The sequence below is a fragment of the Lepisma saccharinum genome, chromosome 16, assembly GCF_977018435.1.
Source record: "Lepisma saccharinum chromosome 16, izLepSacc3.1, whole genome shotgun sequence".
Lineage (NCBI taxonomy): Eukaryota > Metazoa > Arthropoda > Insecta > Zygentoma > Lepismatidae > Lepisma > Lepisma saccharinum.
This window is the reverse complement of record NC_139244.1, coordinates 22,439,110-22,461,199: the sequence shown is the minus strand read 5'-3', so window position 1 is coordinate 22,461,199 and position 22,090 is coordinate 22,439,110. Positions and strand designations below refer to the sequence as shown.

The following is a 22,090-nucleotide window of genomic DNA, read 5'->3' as shown; positions in this document are numbered from 1 at the left end:
ATTTTTTGTTTTCATGCAAAGACTTCTCGGACACCCAGTATTATATGCAAATGATGAAGTACAAAGTATCTATAAGTAACAAAACATCAAAGTATAAAAAAATCGAAAGTATCGAAGTATCCAAATGTGGAAATACTTAGATAATAACATCCAGTCATACCAGAACGTGGAAAATCAGATATGATGGTGGTACTGAACAATTGAAAAACCTAATTTACGAAAATATAAAAAGAGAAAGAAGGAACAGCAGACAGCAATACCGAAAGAGAAAAATCTCCTGAATCATGGGAATTTAAAAATGAGGAATTATGGAATAAAGAAACAAGAACACCGCACATATCTTACCACACTGCCAGAAAAATGCAAAATGTCAAAGAATAGAAATAAAGGAATTCTGAAATACACAAATGTACACTCTCATACTGACGCATCTGAACACAGGGCCAAAATTCCAGAAGTATGAAAATGAAGAAAAAATAAGATCTTCGCTTCTTAAATATATTCCGTGCCGACATACGATTTCGCTGATCCGGGGTTAAGTTGTTAGTACAGTGCGCTACGACGCCTCGGGTTTCTTTTCGAATCGCGGCCTGGACACGGGTGTGCTTTGTGAGTGTCCCTTCATCAAAGCAATGCAAATTCCGAATATTTTTCAAATTTTTGTTCACCCTACAAAGAATGACATCATGGTTGAATGAAGAAATGGTTATGATGAAGCTTGAATAATTTCTTCTAATCATCATACAATCCTTTGCGTCATAATTACCATAAAGATGAATAAAAGCGACGCAATATGAGAAAAATAATGTATTGAAAAATCTCTTTCTTACTGGGATCATTGAAACTGGTAGTTGCACGTATTTTCCTTAAAATTAGACATCCTGCAAATCAGTGCTGACGTTCGGGTTGCATAAAGTCCAGGCGCTTAAGCAAATCTGCAAGTTCTTGAGAATTCAGACAATGGTTTTGGCTGTGGTTTTGGTGTCATGAATAGAGAGAGCATTGCGCATATCCTCATGGTGGGATATGATCCTCGTATAATGTTTTATGCATCGATCTCTAAGTGTAGAGCACGAATATAAGGTACCGTCCGATACATTTATACATTTTGTATATACATTCGTGGACACTGCATTTTTGAAGCTTGGGAAACTAAACGGATTGGAATGTTCACGGCATTTCTTGTAAAATTCAATAATGAAATCTTTGTAGAAAAATCCGTGATTTAGGAGTCAAAGATCGCAAGCGGCCGCGGTGGCTCAGTCGGTAACGCGTCTGACTACCATGCTCAAGGTCCCGGGTTCGATCCCCGGCCGGTTCAAATCCGGGAACTTTTCTAACGGTGGAAGCGGCCCCGGCGCCTACCCAGCGTCGAATAACATGGGTACCTGGGGGAAACCCTGGGGGGTAAAGGCGGTCAGGGGCGTGATGCTGATCACATCATCCCCACTCACGACCGGATCAAGAAAGTGTGGGGCGTTACCCCCACACCCCCTATACGCCTTCATGGCGTGGTGCTATGCACAGGGGAACACTTTACCTTTTTTTTTACCTTTTTAGATCGCAAGACAATTTTGTGTCCACGATGACAGACGTAAACTTAGTAAACTTAGAGATTTTGAGTTGAAAATATAACAGCTGATATATGCCATTGTGTATTGCAATTGAGCAAAATTAGTCAGCAAGTTTCGAGATAGTGGATGAAAATACAATTTCTTTTCTTTTGAGTGTGTTTCATATTGTAGTATTGTGAAATCTGTTCTCTAGACACCAATGGGATAAAGCTGCCAATATTGTGATTGTGTTAACTTGCATAAAATTAGTGTTTTTGATCTGAAGTGATCGCAGCTTCTTGCTATATATCTCGGAAGAATATCGATCAATGTGTTTCAACTTTGCTGTTGGCATGAGGAAGAAATATTTTCTGTTACTTTACTGAACGTATAATAATAAAACAGTCTTATTTTTTGTTTCTACAATCGGCAGGGAACGTAGTTTTAGTTCTGTAACAGTACATGGTTACTCATAATTAAGTTTCCCATCAATATTATATACTAACATTAATAAAATTCCGTATATTTGCAGTTCTCTACCACGAGATAGAGAGATTTCTTTTGGCATGTTTAAAATAACTTCACACGGATATTCAAGAATTTTTAATCGACAAATAGGTATGCATGCAAAATTTGATTTTAATCAAAAGGAAAAATTACACTTTGTGATTTCTATGTAAGAATATTTGTCAAGTTAGTAAAATCACCTAACATGAAATATTGACTAGGTTAAGGCACATACTAAAATAGTCAATTATGTACTTACAATTTCGCTATTTCCGCACCACTAAAAGCGTGCCTCTCCACAACTTCAATCTCATTGTAGTTGAGTATCCTAAAATAATAAAAGCATTTTAATTATTAGAGTCTCTCCCTATTATTATCCAAACAAATTCGTAATAATAATTACAATACACACTAGAAGAATAATGCCTTCAGCATAACTTTAAAAGTTAATTTATTTATTTCAAAATTGCTGTACAGTAATCAAAATATTGAAAATTTGACATATTATCATGAGTCAAGAAATTATAAAATTTACGACATATTGAAAGCATATATGATTTCACATTTGCTTAGAGCTGAATATGTGAATATGTACACAATATTTCTAAACACTGTATGAATTTTGTGTGTGGAAATAATACTAATATCATTAAACATTCTTGTGTGTCTTTCAATTCGGCAAATGTTAAAGAAGGTAGTTTTTGGCTGCTATTTTCGATACTAAGGTGAATTCACAACTTTATACCAGGTGGTTATAATTAAAGTGACGGTGTTCAGAGTGGTACAGCACGGGCTGTAATGAGAGTAGCAGTCTGAAACTTCGTGGATGTGCTAATGAAGCAATGCGCTCGCGAATTATGAAAAAAAAAAAATTAGTTCTAATTCTCGCCACCAGGGTAAAAAATGGCGCTGTAAGCAGTCAAAACGTGGTATAGTTACAGGAAAAAGGCAGGAAAGATCATTCACATAAGAACAATGGGTTCTGGCATGTTTATTAGGAACTATGGTTACAAGAACTGTTCAATATGGCCTCCCAATTCAGCAACATGCTGCATTCGTAACACGGCATGGTCGACGGCTGCTCGCAGCATGTCTGGTGAAATCTAAGCGACATGTCATTGTATGCTAGCCTTCAGATCAGGCAGAGACCGGACATGTCCCTGATAGACACGATCTTTTAAATATCCCCACATCCAGAAGTCACGTGGATTAAGGTCGGGGGATCTGGAAGGCCATGCATCTGGAAACTGCCTAGAGATGATGCGGTCATTAGTGAAGGTTTCTCGCAGCAAATCTTTCACGTGACGAGCGACATGTGGTGTTGCCCCATCTTGCATGAAAATGGTGGTGTGTTCACAGTTCCGTTCTTGCAAAGCTGGAATCATGTGTTGCACAAGGAGGTTCCTATTATTATTATTATTATTATTATTTATTATTATTAAAGTAGGGTTACAATTAAGCTTACATTTTTTTTACATTGATTCCGAACTACAAAAACAGCTTTTTGCCCTACATGAATTTATATACAGTTACGCTATTTGTTTATAAGTATACATAAAATGGAATATTATAAATTTATATAATTGAAAAATATAAGAAATATACTAAAATAAACATTTTTTTGGAGCTACGTTTTATGAAGGAGGAAATGAGGTAGAATAGGCACTGTGTCAGTATTCATAGATTAATGTCCTAATCTGTTGTTTAAATTTGGCCAAATTTCTCTCCTTTCTGCAATTTACAGGTAGTTGATTCCACGCTTTACTTGCCAGTGATGACAGGGATTTTGATTCGTATCTTGCCTTGTTACATTTTGGTACTCGGATACTGTTGGTGTTGTTGGATCGCAGATTGGGATAATGTATATTGCTAGATATCATTACTTTGTCCTTTAATAAGTGGTGGTACTTGTTAATTGCCTGGTGAATTTTTAGTAGAAATGCATATTTTCGTCTGGATTCCAGCGTGGGTAATTGGAGTTCTTCTCTGCTTGCACGTGAGGTCGTGTGCGCTGTATTTCTTATGCTACGAATAGCCCAAATTTGCATTTTCTCTAGTTTTGTGGTGTTATTTCTATTAATCCCATAAAGTACAGAGGAACAGTATTCAAGTAACGGCCTAATAAATGCTTTGTAGAACGCTAATTTGTGGGCAAGGTGTACATATTTGCATACAAATTGAAACTGCTTGATTCTAGGTGCTGCGCGTGAACACATTCTTTTTACATGTTGTGAAAAGGATAAACTTTTATCTAGGTGCATACCGAGATATTTCAGAGATTCACATGGTTTTATATTGCAATTTCCTATTTTTATGTTGTCAATTAGCGTATTGTTATTATTTTCACTGGATAGTATTAATACTTGCGTCTTAGACTCGTTCACTTTCAACATGTTAGATTGATACCACTCAAGAACTTCGGGCATATTTTCCTCAATATTTGAAATTACTTTTTCTAATTTGCTTGACGCGCAGTACAGGAGACAGTCATCTGCGTACAAATATAATTCCAACCCAAATTCCCTGTCTGCGATGTCATTCACAAACATGTTATACAGTTTAGGACCTAGAATAGATCCCTGTGGTACACCGAAAGATACATTTAAACTGTTTGAAATCGAGTTGCCTACTTTTGTGTCGATACTCCTATTCCATAAATAACTTTCGATCCAGTTGCATGCAAGGGCAGAGAAATTAAATTGCTGATGTAATTTCTGTATTAATAAATTTGGTTGAACACTGTCGAATGCTTTACTGATGTCTAGAGAAATAATGCCAATGTATTGCTTTCCTTTACGATCTAATATATTTCTCCAGTTATGTATCAGTTCATGCACGAGTAATTCTGTCGAGCGATTTTTTCTAAAAGCAAACTGTCTATCTGTCAGTAGATTGTTAGAATGTAAGTATTGTTCTAATTGCTTGTCTATTACCTTTTCAAGAATCCTGCTTAATGAGGAAGTTATTGATATGGGGCGATAATTATTTACTTGCGTCGGGGACCCCCCTTTAAATATAGGTGTGACCCTTGCGTGTTTCCAAGTGTTAGGAAAGATTCCGCTTTTTAAGGATGAATTAATTATATCTGTGAGAGGTTCGACAATCCATGGGGCGAGTAGACATATTATGCGATTACTTATTTCATTGAAATCTGGACCTTTTCTGAGGTTAAGTTTTTGAAGAATTTTCATGACGTCATCACTTGAGACGGGCTTAAAACTGAAGCTGGTTTCTTGATATTTAGCGTCTTTTTCATTTTGTTTGTTACTTTCATTTTTCTTCGCCCTTAAATTGTTAGTGAATGTGTTGAATATTGACGAGCCGACGTTAGCAAAGTGGTCATTGAGGACGTTCGACACCCTCGCATCTTCCGTAATTGTTTCATTGTTATGTTCAATAGAGGCGATGGATTGGCTTTTGCTATCATTTCCAGTTAAGAACCTGAAAATCTGAATTTGTTTTTGCCTGAATATTTATCGGAATAGATCTGCGTAAGGATATAATTTCTTTTTGCATCTTTAACTGTTTTTGTTACGTAGTTCCTTAAGGTCTTATATTGTTCCCACGTGTAATTATTATTATTTGAACTACGTGCGCGTTTAAACATCCGGTTCTTGAGTGATATCAATCTAAGAAGACCGCCAGTGATCCAGGGACGCTTGTTGCCCCTAACACGAAACGTTTTTATTGGCGCATAGATATTTAGAGCTTCGGTTATTAATGACTGCAAATATGTCACCTTATCGTTTATATCCGGCATCATTGTTGTTTTATGAAAGGGTAGATAAGAACAATGATCAACGAACTGTTGCTCAGGGAAATGTTTAAAAGAACGCTTAGTTACGAGTATTCTTGGAGATCTTTGTGGCCTTAGGTTAATTGAGGTGTATATCAGAAAATGATCGCTTAAATCATGCATTACTACGGCGGATTTATCATGCAATTCTTTCTTGTTGGTAAAAATGTGGTCTATGAGACTCTCACTCGTGTCGGTGACGCGTGTCGGCAGGCGAACGAGCTGCTTGTACCCCCCTGATTCCATCGTATCGAAAAATGCATTGTCCGCTTCAGTTGGTTTCATGACGTCATGATTTGTGTCCCCGACGAGAACCGAAGCGTGGCAAGCCGGAAATGACTGCAAAATATTTTCTAGTTTTTCATTAAAAGTGACGGGAGCCTTGGGATGTCTATATACGCATCCTAGAATTAAAGGTTTGTCGTTCTGTTTGAGTTTTAAAGACACCCACAATCCTTCAATATCTACATCTGACACAGAATATATAAGTTCCGATATTACAGCTGTTTTTACGTAAACAATAATACCTCCCCCTTGCTTAGGATAGTCTCGATCAAGTCTGTACATTTTGAACCCTTCAATTTCAACATGTCTGTCTGGAATGGAATCATCGAGCCAAGTCTCGGTGATTGCAACGCATGTGAAGTTTATTATATGTGAAGCTGCGATTTCATCTATTTTGTTCTTTATGCGGTTAATATTGATGTGGCCCACCGTGATATTTTCTACGTTTTCGGGGAAAGCAAGGTCTTCTACGTGCGGATACAAGTTTGCAAGGAATCTCCGGTTTGCCACGCTCAGCCTGTGTAACGTCACGGGGGGTGGCGGCTCATTGCCAGGCGGGGAGGGAGGAAAACTATTTACAGCCCCAGCATTGTGGTCTCGACCTTGGCCTCGGGGGGAAGGGAGAGAGTGGCCATTCTTGCAAATATCAGGGAACATCTTTCAGGGGTGTCCAACGAACTATCTGGCACTGACACTGCACATTGACCTCTTGCCTTCCTACATTTAAAACAACGAAACTCATTATTACAAAAATGACTGAAAAAATATAATATATGTGAAACAAAATTAACTTATTTAAAGAAGAAAGGTAAAACTAAAAAAAATATAAGATTCAGAAGCACATGATTGAAGTGAGTGAATGATTACGGTGGTTAATATATGCAATGAGTGCCAACCGAGGACAGAGTTTGTCATTTTCCATACTTGTTTAGGTCATCCAGGCTGTCTACTTTAACTGTGGCGTTGTTGTGAAGTGCCAGGATGTTGCCATCGGAAGTCCACACGCGTTGAAAAGTTCCACTATTTCTTACCTGGTGAAACAGCTGCAGGTTTTGCCGGGTGAGGTTTTCCGTGATGGAAACGTGGGGGGCGGAATCCTTCAGGATCTTCTTCTTCTGAAGCACCAACCGACGAGTCCTGTAGGACACGAAACGCACGATCAGCGCCCTGCTCCTCCCGTCGCGCCGCTTCGCTCCCAGGCGGTGGCATCTCTGGATCTGGGATGAATCGACGGGAACCTGCACCTTGTCCCGGAGGATGTTCAGTACCTTCACCTCGCAGTTCTCCCCCCTCAGATTCTCCCACGCCATGGATCACGAGGTTCAGTCTTCTGTCATATTGTTCGATCGAGTTTATATGCAACTGTAATGCACTCACCGTCGACCGAAGGGCCTTGATTTCGGCATCGTATTTCTCCGTTCTTTTACAAACGGCTTCCTCCACCGCCTCGGCTATCATTTGAGTCAGGGAACTCTTGATTAGCGACTGAACCTTGTCGCTAACAAAGGCCAGGGCTACCCTCTCGTCCAGATCCCCCAGTTGAGAGTTCAGTTCTTTGGCAACAACCCTTTCCATCGTGCTCTCGATTCTGTTCCATTCACCTTTTGTGATGCCCTATAACGTGCAGATGTCACTGTACACCTAACAGGCCCTCGAGGTGTCATCTCCTCAAAGAAAAACGGACCAAGAATGAAGGAACTAGTGAACCCACACCAAGCAGCCACGTAAACTGAGTGTAATGGTTGTTCCTGCACAACATGTGGACGAGTGGAACCCCATATGCGATAGTTCTGAGTATTCACTGAACCGTCCAGATTAAAATGCGCCTCGTCAGTCCACAGAATATTCCCCGGCCACATGTCATCCACTTCCATGCGTGCCAAAAACCGATGGGCAAACTCACGGCGTTGTGGAATATCTTGGGGTTTCAATTGGTGCACAGTTTGAATCTTGTAGGGATACCAGTGTAAAATGCACCGCAAAACCTTGCGAACTGTTGACCAGGGGAGTGACAATTCACGTGCCACAGCTCTAGCACTGGTTGCAGAAGTTGAGGCATGTGCTGCACGGTCAGCTACAGCTACAGCAACTTCGTCCACAACTTCCATGGGGATGGGCCGCCTTCCTCTCCCTGGTGCAACACCCAATTTATTTTTATTTACATTTTACTTGGGATTACCGCTAAGCAGTTTCTCCCATATCTATTTGTGCAACACCCAATTCATCTGTTTCCTCGAATTTCTTCATCATCTTCTTCAGCCCATTAATTGACATGGGCCCTCTTCTCAGCCCTTTCTGTTGGCGATATTTCCGCAGTGCAGCGTTGCTATTGCTCCCATTCTGGTAAAACAACTTCAATAGCAGTGCACGCTCTTTCATCGCAATAGCTATTGCTTTTTACACGGAAAAATTCAAACTTTTAATGTTCGGCGAACATTCACATCACTAAAGGAAAAAAAAGCAACAAGCGTCACTAAAAACAACCAGGGAGCTCACACAATGGTTAGGCAATGTCACCGACTTTGACGTCAGAAAATTCCACGCTTTGACTGCTTACAGCGCCATTTTTGTACCCTGGTGGCGAGAATTGGATTTTTTTTTCATAATTCGCGAGCGCATTGCTTCATTAGCATATCTACGAAGTTTCAGCCTGCTAATCTCATTACAGCCCGTGTTGTACCGCTCTGAACACCGTCACTTTAATTATAACCACCTGGTATATAACGAGATTCTTAACGAACAGGGTACTTACAAAGTTTCAGTCCGTATTTTAACAGAGTGCGACGGGACATTTCGAATTAGGTTGTTTTCAATTTCGCTGGAAAGAGAAATAGGAAAATACATTATAAAGTAATGTTATAGTTTCAACTTGAAGAAGTAGGTACACAGTATTAGTACACAAATAACAGATGGAAATACATCGTCATACCGGGAGGACCACGGCCGATAGATAAATATAGCTTTTTATTACCTTCCCCAATTATTGTATTCTACAGACAGCACACTAAACATAATTTTAAGAAGTAACCACAATTAAGGGAAATGAAAAGCATACTTAATTCAGGAAATAAGTGTTACTTTTCTCTCCATAAACTTTTATCTTCTGGTATAATATAGAAGAAACTAAAAGTTAATTAAAATATACAAAACAGTAATTTTGCCTGTAGTATTGTATGGATATGAAGCTTGGTACCTTACGTTAAAAGAGGAACATAAATTAAGAGTATTTGAAAATATATTCCTTGGGAAAATATTTGGACCTAAAAGGGATGAGGAGACAGGTGAATGGATACTATCCTTCAAAAATGCCATGGCATATGAAACGCCATAAGATTTTTCACTTTATACGGTAGCATTTTCGTCACGGCATTTATGTTATGAAAAATGATAAGGAATTAGCTTTCGTTTAAAGCGAGCCTTAGGAATATGGAACAAGTCACACCAATTACACACTTTTTTTTTGTATCGATACGTTCATAAAAAGTACATAAAATGTACTTGGTCAGTTTAGGTTTTTGTAGCTATATCCTCCTTAAACGAAACCAACTTTTTTAAAACTCCCGGATCTCACTCGTGCGATCGATCTACTCGTCACCGCTGGCAGGAGACTGGAGAGAGAACGCAGGGAGAGGGCCAACCGAATAATACAGATACGTTGAATAACTTATAATAGTCGCTAAATAATGCAGGAAAGAGGCGACGAAAACGCGCGTGGGTTCGTGTGTGTGTTGAACAATCACTCTGTAGGTGAATCTTGGCGAGAAGAAAGAAAATCCGCGGACAGCGTGTGAACGACAAGAGATTTTCAACTTCACTTTCCTACTTCAAACGTTCCCCGCTTACACATTTGTAGTGTCAAAAAAACCAACATAACACGATGTAAATGTTTCATGTATCGAATACGCATACATTTATACAACAATGTAAGTAAGTAATTTCAAGTTACAGGTTCTTTTGACATACAAATTTAACCTATTCGGCATTAACTTTTCACTTCCTTCCTGTTAAAAATATATGACATACAATAAACGTACAAGAGATAGGGGCCTGGATTTTTCGCTGTTACTGTGTAAAATATGGTGTTATCCTTTCTTTACCTGCTACTTTCTATATCAAAATTAGCTTTATAAAACATTATTCATCCTCGTCGTTGCGATTAACCTAAAGAGGCAGAAAAATATATAACAATAAGAGGATATGTAAAAATTAACGGGACTAATAGCACATTGTTTTAAGACTATTGGCTCTCCTCAATAATTTCACTTACGAACATTCAAAATAGTCTCCTGAAGTGATACACTGATTCCAACGTTCAAACGAATTTTTAAAGCAATAATTGACACCCTCCTACGGCAGTTTACTTAGCACAGAAAATATCGTCCGCAAAGCTCTTTTTTACACAAACCTCTTCAGTGGCATCATAACAATGTTGCCTAGGATCTTTAAGAACCACATGATCATAAACAATTTAAATACTGTCAAACAAAATCTGACTGCCGGATGCTATTGTATCCTCTCACCAAACTGAATAGTTCCAGAACAGTGGCGCTTATCTCGCAAACGTCATTCAAGGTCACGCGCCTCTATAACAACTGACTGGTGGTAGCGCATTTAAACAGAATTAAATCAGTCCCATTATATGTTAATACACCCTCGTATATGTATAATGTGTGTGTGTGTGTGCGCTGTATGTCTATAAATATACATTTTTCGAGAAATATATATTTTTTTAAGTTTTAACTTTTTCCATGTGTAATCCTACAGGATTGGGCACAAAAAACCTCATCTCACTTGGTCTGATACAAAAACTTTCCCCTAAAATTAATGTGCTTTAAAAACAAGAACAGGCGCAAATATGCGGGAGGGATGACGTAACGTGACCAGATGCGTAGAGTAGTGGAATGGGAGAATGTAGAAGGAACAATAGTTTAAGAATGTTTGACAAGATGAGGTGGGCCGGTTTTTCGTGACCACCTCTGTACTATTGCACATATATATTTTTCTTTTTGCATTCGGGGGCCTAAGCCCCATCAGTCCTCTCGTTAAGTACGCCCTTGGGTTGGAGGAAGTTACCAAAATTTTCTACACCAAAAGCGTCAGAGTAGCACTGGCCACTGTAAAAAGAACCCCAATTAAAAAAAAATCCGACCATGCAACTGTACATCCGTGTAAGGAAGAAACAATACTTACACCATGTGCATAATAGAATTGGAGTGAAGGTTGTGGAGATATGGAAATACTTCTAACCCGGTGTGTACTATCCGCCTGAAAGGAGAGAAAGAAAACATTATTACAAAGAGATTATCCGGGTAAACTATCAGTTTGGATCCACACAGATATCCACACATTCTACCAAAAATATAAAGACCTTCTGGTGCTTCCTTCGTAATTTCAAGCGTAAATCAGAGAAGGGGATGCAATCAGCTGTTTGCCGTGTCTGCCCGCAGCGTTGACAAGTTGTGCGTCGTCATCTTTATTCACTGCCAAATGTTCGTATCATCGTGAAGGGAAAAACCGTACCCCGGAAAACCTGAGGCATAATATTTTACATTGTTGAATTGTTTGACAACAAAACGAGGGAACGAATTTATAAATATGGCAACACGTGTAACGTGGAAAGTCATTTGTTAGGTTGTTATTTGGCCAGGATTTTTCTTTTCTTGGTACCACTGTATGTTCTATACTCGCAAGGAACTCACATTAATAATTATGCATCTGGTAAAAAACCAAAATACTGAATATTCACGAACAAGCTGTTTTATATATATATTAAAAGGAGTTAAATCATCTGTATTAATGAATGCGTGATAGCAGTGTTTAATTTAATAGTTAACAACATTTACACATTAATGTTGCTAAATATTGTAGAGCGTAATAATAGTGAAATATGGATAATAAAGAATTTGAATTAAATTTTAGTCCCTTGTAATTCTCGCAACACACTCATATAGAACTTCAGCAGAGTCATCTGTACTTTCATTAGGAAAAATTGTAATACTTCTGAAATGTGTGTCAAAATCTTCTATAATAACGGACTTAATGTACAGGCTGTTTCACTCGGCCCCCGATTTTCGCTTATAAAAATCAAACTATTGGTCATAATGTAATGAAATTTGCTACTGACACACCTTGGTGTGTGAGAAGCATGGTGACGTCACAGCGACTGTTGGAAGTGGTCTGCATTAGCATCAATGCATGCCTAAACACGTTGTTTCCAGTTTCTTTATCGGTTATTGAATGAAAAACTTTGCAGGCGGTTTCCGGACACCTAAGTGTGCAATAAATTGTTACTGACACGCCTTTATGGACTCTGTTTCTCAGTACGTCCGAAAAATGAACACGAACCACTGATTGTAAGCACGAACTTTCAACTCAAACCGAACAAACACGAATCACTATCAGGTGCGTCACAACAGCAGAGCCAAGAACGCAGACTGAAAGCACACGTGCGTACAATTGTCATTTAACGGCAGAATCGCCCAGACGAAGGACTAGAGAGACTGTAGCGCCATGTCAAATGACGTCACCATGCTTTTCCTACACCAAAGTATGTCCGTAGTAAATTCATTAATTACATTATGACCAATAGTTTGATTTTTATAAACGATAATCAAGGGCCGAGAGCGAGTGAAACGCCCTGTATAAGAGGCCTGACAGAAGTAATCTCAACTACCTGATTATGCATATTCAAAAATAAAGACACAAAACCAAGCGAATTGTCTTTAAACGACCCGTATATAGCGCACCATGCAGGGTTTCCCACAGGGGATATTTTCCCCCTTCAAATAATATAAAATTCAACATCTAAATATTCTTCCAAAATATATGTGAACATTTTACACCTTAAATGCACCATATTTAATCCATTAGATGAAGAAAATAATCTGTTTAAGGGTATTATCGAAGGGAGGGGTGGGGGGGGGGGAAATATCCAACTCTTGCATATTAGGCCTTAATTGACACGTGGGTCCTGGGGGAGGGGAGTGGATTTCTAAATTAAACGTTGGGGGGACAGTATCCAACTCTAGGTGTTTGATTATGGGTGATATTTTAGTTAGAGGGGCATTGAGCATTAAATTGAGGGGGTATCCAATCCTTGTGTATTACTATTGTCTTAGACTGTTTCGGAAATTATGATGTAGAGACTGAGAATTAATGTTTTGGAGGAGGCAATATTCTCTCTTCAATATCAACATTAAGTCTAAAATTGGCATGGAAATTTTGGTGGTAGGATTGAGTATTAAATTGAAAGGGGAGATAGGAAGCTCTTGATAAACTGTTAAATCTTAGATTGTCAAGTCATATAGTAGTGAAAAGAGAGTTCGAGCATTACATTTTGGAGACTATATTTAGCGATATGGTATCCACACGTTTTCGAACGTGCAAAAAGAGAAGCTGGAAAGAACTAAATATCTCGGGATACTGAAAAAGTAATGACACCCCATTAAATTAATATTCTTGAAAGCCTGCAAAGAAATGGATGCAAAAATTTTCTTGCTTGCGATTCCAAGAATGCGTGTTTGTTTGGGGCTTTACTGAGGTGAATGTCATGTTTTATACTATAGCTGCATTACAAGACATAACCGATGTTCGTGATATTAATTAATAAAATCACTTCTCAAAATGTAATGCTTAGTGTTGGTATACTGCTTCATTTAATGCAGGTGCATCATTTGGAACAAAAGTATATTGAATCCGCATTTCTATCTTCTTGTCAAAATCCACGTAATTATTGTTATGGGTTACTAAAATAATTATATCTACCCCCAAGAAAAGGGGTGGGGGAGGTGAGTTCTTTGAAGGAGGAACCATATTATATTATCCCCCTGAGTTTAAGAATTTCTAGCTAGGGTTCTGTAATGTCTCGTGAAACAATAATTGAATCGGTCTTACTGCTGGAACAAGGTTGAATTCCCTATCTTTATCTTAAGTTTTGTAACAATTTGTGTTAAATAAACCCACTCACAAACACTATTTATATGCATATTTACATAATTTAATTTATTATATTTAACCAATCAATGTGCTAGCTTTAAGTTTTTCGAAAATCGAACAATTAAAAAATATGGACAGTTTAACATGGTATTTCATTCAAATAGACATCAATTCTTACGTATTCATCCAAACTATTTTTTGGGGTGATTAGGATGAACGATTTTAGGGACGGTCTTGAGTGATGGGCATCCACTCAACATGGGGTGTATTATTCTGGTATATTTTCTTGTTGGGCTGGTAATATTCGTGAATATTTATTATTATTTTGTCATTTATTTCCATCAAGTATAGTGTTCAGTAAAACTAAGAAAAAAATACTTTCGGTAGACACGCTGTTGTAATTAAATACTTTGTGGGGATTGAAATATGATTTGAGGGCGCGAATGATATGATTTGGGGGTACGCATATGATATGATTGGAAGCGGGGGTGGACGCGTGACATGATTATGGGGGGGATGAGCACCCCTGGCACCACGTACCGGGGATCTGACTTTCTAGACCCAAACAGCTTGCATTTTTTTCAAGTACACCTCTCCGATTGTCTTCAAGATTTTGAATTAACACAGAAATGTTGGGTCTCCCGTAGTCTGTAACTCTACACTCTGTGTCGGGAACCTGTGGAGCAAGGCCGTGCATAACGATAGAGAAGGGGTGGGGATGCAAGTGGGCGGAGGAAAGCAGTGTGCGCTGCTTAAAACGGATGGTAACGGCAGCTGCGTTTCCCCCTCCATGCAATCACGTCCTCTTTCACACGATCATCGGTCGAGCTATCTCGAGTTGTACTTTCGCAGAGGACTTGTTTTTATTCTCTTGCTCCAGAGATTCCCGGGACAGAGTATAGAGTTGTCTATTACTGGGTGAAATAGCTAACGAAATCCAAAATATTAGATGGCAGCATCTATGTTATTGTTACCTCTCAACTAGAAAACAACAACAACAAAAAAAACAACAGAAAATGAGTTTCTAATTAGGAAATCAAAGCATGAATATAACGAGGAAACAAACAAATACTGGAAAATTTGCCATCCCTTTTGTTACTGTTTTACCCCTCTTGTCTGAACAATATATCTATTGATACACAAGTAGGTAAGTACAAGTAGTATTCTACCAATATTAAATACAGTATGTGCCAAAATATACAGTACTGAAATGAAAAGATGAACAAAAGTATAAGACATGTTACAATATATTGACTGGTCTATATGCAACCCAAATAACAATCGTGCCTTTTGGGTTGCATAACTGTCAGGAAACCTAAGGTTAGGTTAGGGCATGTGGAGTGGACGATTGTCATTTGGGTTGCATATAGACCAGTCACCTTTTTCAAACTCGGTCCACCTTCACGACCGCTTCCATATGAGCGGAAATAATGCTCAACTATGAATACTTTTTCCTCCGTCGAGAGACCCATTTCCAACAACAACTGCACAGCACAACTTCCTTTTCACTACCGCGAACACGTGCAGCTGGAGCTATGCCACGTCGACAAACGCAACCACGTGTTCGAGATGCGCGAGTTTCAGTACTGTATATTTTTGCGCATACCGTAATATCTTAAAATTCGCGCCATCCAGTGCTAAAGTTGAGAATTAACATCAAGGGGAAGAATACTCGATTTACATCCAATTCTAAGGAAAACGATAAACAAAGCCAAAAAATATATAATATTCATGAAGTTATGAACGCGTCAGGGGAAAGTGAGTGCATCTAGGGGAAAAGCTACAAGCTCTCCGACCACTCGTTTAGGAAATGGAAACATGGAGCTCTTTTATGCAATTTGGCGCCCTTTTGAGACGATGGTCATCTTTTTCGAAGGTGACTTCAAATCTATTAAAACACCTCTCATCAAGACGAAAATACAAGCACCAATAAGATCTGTATAGAAATAATATTTCTAGGGGATGCATATATCTCGTTGAACATTTTTCATGGCGTGCTTATTTTGAACATCGAAGGACATTAGAAGTCTTATCTTCTTCAAAGTAATGGCGAAAAAGAAAAATGTAAAGATTATACGCGGCTTATTACAACAGTTTGTTTGAATAAAATCAGTATATAGTGGTTCGGATCCAACTTTAACTGTAGGTCCAGTCCCGATTAGCCTTACTGTGCATAAAGTGGACTTAAAAACATGTATACAGTGAGTTTAAAGCTAAGATAGTTGCATATTAAAAACAGAGCCTCCCCGATATTGGCACACTCAAGAGGTAGCTGATGGGGTTGCAACACCTCCAGAAATTTTGAGAAAGTTGAATTTTTCAAATGACAGCAGTAAAGAACTCGAGGAAAACCAAAACCAAAATGAAAAATATAAAACAACCGCTCATTGCAATTTTTCTCTTTGAACTTTTAAAATGAAAGTTAAAACGGTAATTACGAAATATTTTATTGGGCATTCCGTCCCCTATAATGGCGCTGTAGCTTCCCCCCCCCCGAAAAAATTATTTGCCAAAATTTGAGGATGTATAAAAATGGTGAAATAATTACACTTTTAAATCATTTGCTGAACACAGTGATTATCAAATATTTTAGTGAGGCAATTTCAAACATGCAATCTTGGTTTGTTTTGATTCTGAAACAATGAGAACGATGCTCGCTCTTAATATTGTGAATACGCTCTGATACAAAACTTTGTAATAGGTTCTAAAAGGTTAGGTGCATTGAGTGCCCCATGCAATATTATATTCAGAAATGAAATAATACATCTTTTTCTCCTTAAATCAAATCTTTCCATATTGAATGTATTTAAGATTTCATTATATTAAAGAAAATACTTGTATTTTATATTATCTAACCAATCTGCACTGTTTACTTGTAAGGTGCCATCATCACTCTCCCTTCATTTCTTTTCCTCCAATTCCAGGGGAGTCCTTTCAGTGCTGCCAATATTCCTATCAGCACATATCAACAGGTGAATGACTATGAAGAGCGACGCATAGCGTTACGCAAAATTAGGAAGGAAAACATAACAACTGATGAGGGAAAACGCTCAAAATGAAAATAAGACAAATACCATCCTTTTAAAATCATCATTGCTTAGCTGCATGGCTGGGGAGAGACCTGCGCTCGATCACCAGCTCTAAACTTCGAAGGAGACGAAGAAAGTGAGCGGAAACATCCATCGCGACACTTTAGGCTGCTCTCATACTGAACTAGGCTTCGTGGCGGTTCCTCTCTCGAACCTTTAGGCCACCCTCTGTCGTCAGCGTCCTCGAGCATAAATCGCCTTCGAAAAACTATACAATCGCAGCTATTACATTAAAAAAATCACGAAGACAAAGCGTCCATCCTCATCTCTACCTTCCTATTTCCTTCAATCACCTTGCAATATCCTATTTCATCTGTTTCTTCACCTCGTCTAATTCAGTGGGCTAATGGGATACTCTGACCCCTCTCAGGTACGGGTATAGTAGTAGAAATACGTGGGATATGAAGCTTCAACTGTTATATACTAAATCATTTGACAGGCTACGGAAAAGGGAAATTTTATAAATGAATAACATCTGTTTCTGAAGAAAGGTCTGCGTCTTCAGTAGGCTTCTTTATGGGCAATTATTTTCCTGAAGATGGTTTATTTTCAAGATACTTTTATAAATTTACATCTTAGTTACAGATCTCCATAAATAAAGGACAGAACAGATTTCCTTCTTATAATTAAATCTACGCGAGTTTTGCAGTTTATTTACATAATATGGATCAAGCTGTCATATCAGTTATATAAAGACGACCAGGCGCTTGCTTGGAACTTTATGCACGCTCCTTGACATAATGAAGCATAACCTTGACATGACTGGCGAAAGTTTTAAGTATTGACTCCGATTTTAATATAAATTGGACATTATGGTCTGGCTTTAAGATATATGCAGAAATACAAACTGCTATAATTCGTAAAATATTAGAGACATCGACTTGATATCGGGTATGGCAGATATCAACAATGAATAACCTGATAATCAAATAATAATCATGGAGACGAAATAATCTGAACTTATTCCGTATGATGGCATGTTAGCATGCCCACAGGGCGAACCTACTCATACGGCAGAATAACATTAAGTCCTGTTGCATTATGCAAAAATTGAAAATATATTACGTATAAGTTTCGAAGAAATCAAACTGAATTATCACAAAGGTTGAAAGAAATCGTAAATTAACTTATTCTCACGCATGGTGACATGTTAGCATGTCCACAGGGCGAACCTAACCATGCGTCAGAATAACAGTAAGTTCTGAGTCGAAATTTAACATTATTTTGCGAAGAGTTTATTTAAAATTTCAGAAAACTTCAAAAAAGGTTTAAATTAACTTATTCTTTCGTATGGTGACATGTTAGCATGTCCACAGGGCGAACCTACCCATACGACAGAATAACTATGTCTCTAAGCTAATTTGAGAACGAAGACTGAGTTCTTGAACCCTCCCATAAAGGGAGCTGAGTATTTATGATGTTAATCCATCGGAGTCGGTGATGAAAATGCCCCAGAATAAGGTTCCGAAGCTGTATTTATACCCCCGCATGTCAAGCAGAGCGCCTCCCGTGACACAAAAGATAAACATAGCTACAGCTGTGATATGCAGAACTAATTTGTGTGTAATGGCAATATTCTAAAGATTAAACAGTATGTTCCATAAGGTTCATTTTTCTATGTCTAAAACAACAGTTATGATCCTTAAAGTTTCTATAATATTCTCTACTATAAAGTTGTCACATTCTTAAAAACTTCTTCCCAATGTCCATAAGGCTTATATTACTAATAACTCCAACTGAAATTTAGCTCTTATGGCTTTCATAATAGTTTGATTCTAAAACTGAGAACACATATTTTTGACTAATTGTCAACAATGAAAGATTTTGCTTTCAAGAAGCTTGCAAATAACAAATTCTAAACTTCTCGAATGTCAGAATTAGGTCATTAGTTCAACAATTAAATATCTCATCTTTCATAACGTTTTTATAGTGAATATAAAAAGCAAAATAATTAAGAATAATATTAAATATGACCGAATCTTTGATATGGTTCGGGAGGATCATATCATACTGAATTCATCATTCGGCTAAGAAAGTGGTCTAAACGAAAAATAAACAGGGACAAAAACAATCCAAGTGTTAATAAAGAACAACTAGTAATTGCAAAAGTCATATATTTTAATAGGAAACTTTTTCCTTGGATTAGGGTTATTTGTATCAGGCTGCGAAGTCAATATAGTAAGTTGGTTAACTTCCTTCATAAAAAACGGGATGGTATTAGGAATAACACATGAAATGGAAAAAAAAATATTGTAATTCTTCTCTCACTTTATTCTTTGTTATGTTCCATGCAGAACTTAACACGAATTTCGAACATCAGTGTAAGAAAGCTATACATGTACAACATTTTGTCAACGTAATGCAATTTATGAATATCAGTTGGTGTTTTAAGTCCACTTTATGCACAGTAAGACTAATCGGGACTGGACCTACAGTTTAAAGTGGGATCCGAACTACAAGGTGCGGCAGAATTCATTAGACAGTTTGAAATTCCAAAACTATGTATTGTAATATAAACGGATGATCAAACACTTACATTGCTGTAAGGTACATACAAAAGCATTTCATTTGGAGTTTACGATTTGAAAATAATGTCAGTGAGATAGCTCCATTGTTCTGCAAACATATCTCTGCACGCTGCATAACAGATTCCATCATGTTGCGCAGCATCTCCAGTGGAATGTTCTGAATTTCAGCTCTTATGGATTCCATCTGCTCTTCGGTAGTGTGGGGTCTTACTGTTAGCAGATACGGTGGTTCTGAAGGTTTTCATCCAAGTTGAAATTGTCTGGCGTGTTGGAACCTTCCCATTTCTTCCGATGTTAAACTTACGTCTGAAGTCACGTTGCGTTGCAGTAGCGGAGTCATTGTTCTTGAAAACCTGCTCCACAGCGCACGCGCGCTGCTCACTTGACCAGACCTCCATGTCTACTGAAGGCTTTGAGATGCTTCACTAAATAACGAGTGAAACAGCGCGCTATCTATCGACATACGGGAATGGCGCTAATTTCAAACTGTCTAATGAATTCTGCCGCACCTTGTACTATGTCCCTCCACTGGCTATCGAATCCGGGACCCCTTGATTACAAGGCGATGACGCGCCATCGGGGAGGCCCTCAATTTTTTTTAATACAGGGTGTTTCAAAAAGAATCATCCGATTTAAAAAGGCTATATTTAGGAAGCCAATGAACATAGAATCTTGCAGTAAGTTGTAAAATACATGTTGGAACATCAAGTTTTACTTACAGTATGTTTTGATTTGTTGCAGGTAAGTGATTTACTGGTGCAGCTCACTCTTTAGTCCGCATCAAGAAGGCAATCCAGCAACAGAAAGCTTTCTGCGTTCTCCACTTCAACAAATGTGAGTCCATTAAAGCTGTGCAGCGTGAGTTTCGTCGTAAATACGGTGCTACACCACCTACTGCTCACAGTATTGGACGTTGCACAGTTGTAACGAACTCGCATTTCTTGAAGCAGAGCATGCAGAATGCTTCCTGTTGCTGGGTTTCCTTCTTGATGCGGACTAGAGAGTGAGCTGCACCAGTAAAGCACTTACTTGCAACAAATCAAAACCTACTGTAAGTAAAACTTGATGTTCCAACATGTATTTTACAACTTACAGCAAGATTCTAAGTTCATTAGTTTACTAAATATAGTCTTTTGAAATGGGATGAATCTTTTTGAAACACCCTGTATTTAGGTGGAAAAAATCATTATTTTATCTACAAGTCAAATATGCTTTGATCTTCAGTAGGTTTAGTACTTCCGAAGTTTCTGATAGTTGGAATCCATGGATAAATGAACAGATTCTTCACATCCATAGCGTAACCGACTTTAAACGACACCTTATTCTTAAATTTCTGCAACATAAATTGTGTTCAGTTTACCCTTCATCTAGTCAATTTTCAATCCTCTTAGAAGTATAGCTGTGATAAAAGTAAACATATGTATTGCAATATAAACGCAGAAGAAAACTCAATCATAACTCACCATTGGCGGTAAACTGCTTCTCACTTGTGCACCTTTTTCGTACCGCCCATATACTCTCGATCTTAAGATATTACACTGCATGAGAAAAGCGCGAACTTCAACCGAAGTACACAAACATTCGCACCCCGCTGAACACTGACTGATCTAAGAACACCTATAAAACTATATCGAAAGTCAGGCTTCCTTCGTAACCTTGGAATTAGTCGACACACAACAATCTCAACATCTAAATTCTTGTCAACATTGTTGCAGTTTCCTTTGTTGTTTGCAATGCAGCTTCACACCTTTGATCAAAACTACTGGTTTCTTTTCGTTTCATTTGTTTGTTGAAGCTAGCGTCAAATCATTTGAAACATTGCTTGTTTTCGCTGTAACGCGAATTTGTAGCTGTGCAATTCTGTTATGGAATTTGCAGATATTTGATGTTCTTGTGCACAACGATAGCTCGCTACAATCCTTCTGTCAGAAATGCTTGAAAACACTTAACACTTAATCACAAGCCTTTCAATCATAAGTTCACCTGCTTTAAAAGCGTCTTTGGTAGAGCAGACGGGTCGGGCATCAGCACCATTAGGCGAGTAGCGGCATAAATTGTAAATTCATCCAATAACACTATATTTACAAAATACCGTTTCAAAGATGAAACAAAGGAAATAAAAGTAACTACTCAAAATTCAAGACAATGTAGTAACATATGCTGCAAACTTTGACTAAAATCGTGTCTTTCATTTACACTTTCTTCTTTTTCTGATATCCAGCGGGACCTCTGGGATTCTGGGGCCCTACGTCTCTGCATCATATCTTTCAACTTTACTAATTACACATTAAATTACGGAGACAGCTACCAGGTTTCAAGAGTGTGTATTAATGTCTCTTGTTGTGTAATCTACATAGGCGCAGTTTCGTCCGTTCACTTGGGGGGTGGGGGCTAGCA

The 22,090-nt window shown here is 38.2% G+C and overlaps 1 protein-coding gene across 1 annotated transcript in view; it reads right to left on the bottom strand.

The window, feature by feature from the left end:
• Positions 1–22,090, bottom strand: part of LOC145999974 (lutropin-choriogonadotropic hormone receptor-like) — a 304,703-nt gene that overhangs the window by 59,186 nt on the left and 223,427 nt on the right. The window contains exons 6-8 of the mRNA XM_083137268.1: positions 11,332–11,406; positions 8,894–8,959; positions 2,320–2,388 (exon numbers count right to left, since the gene is read on the bottom strand). Of these exons, the coding sequence (XP_082993394.1) occupies positions 2,320–2,388; positions 8,894–8,959; positions 11,332–11,406 (210 nt within the window). The remainder of the gene's footprint in view (positions 1–2,319; positions 2,389–8,893; positions 8,960–11,331; positions 11,407–22,090) is intronic.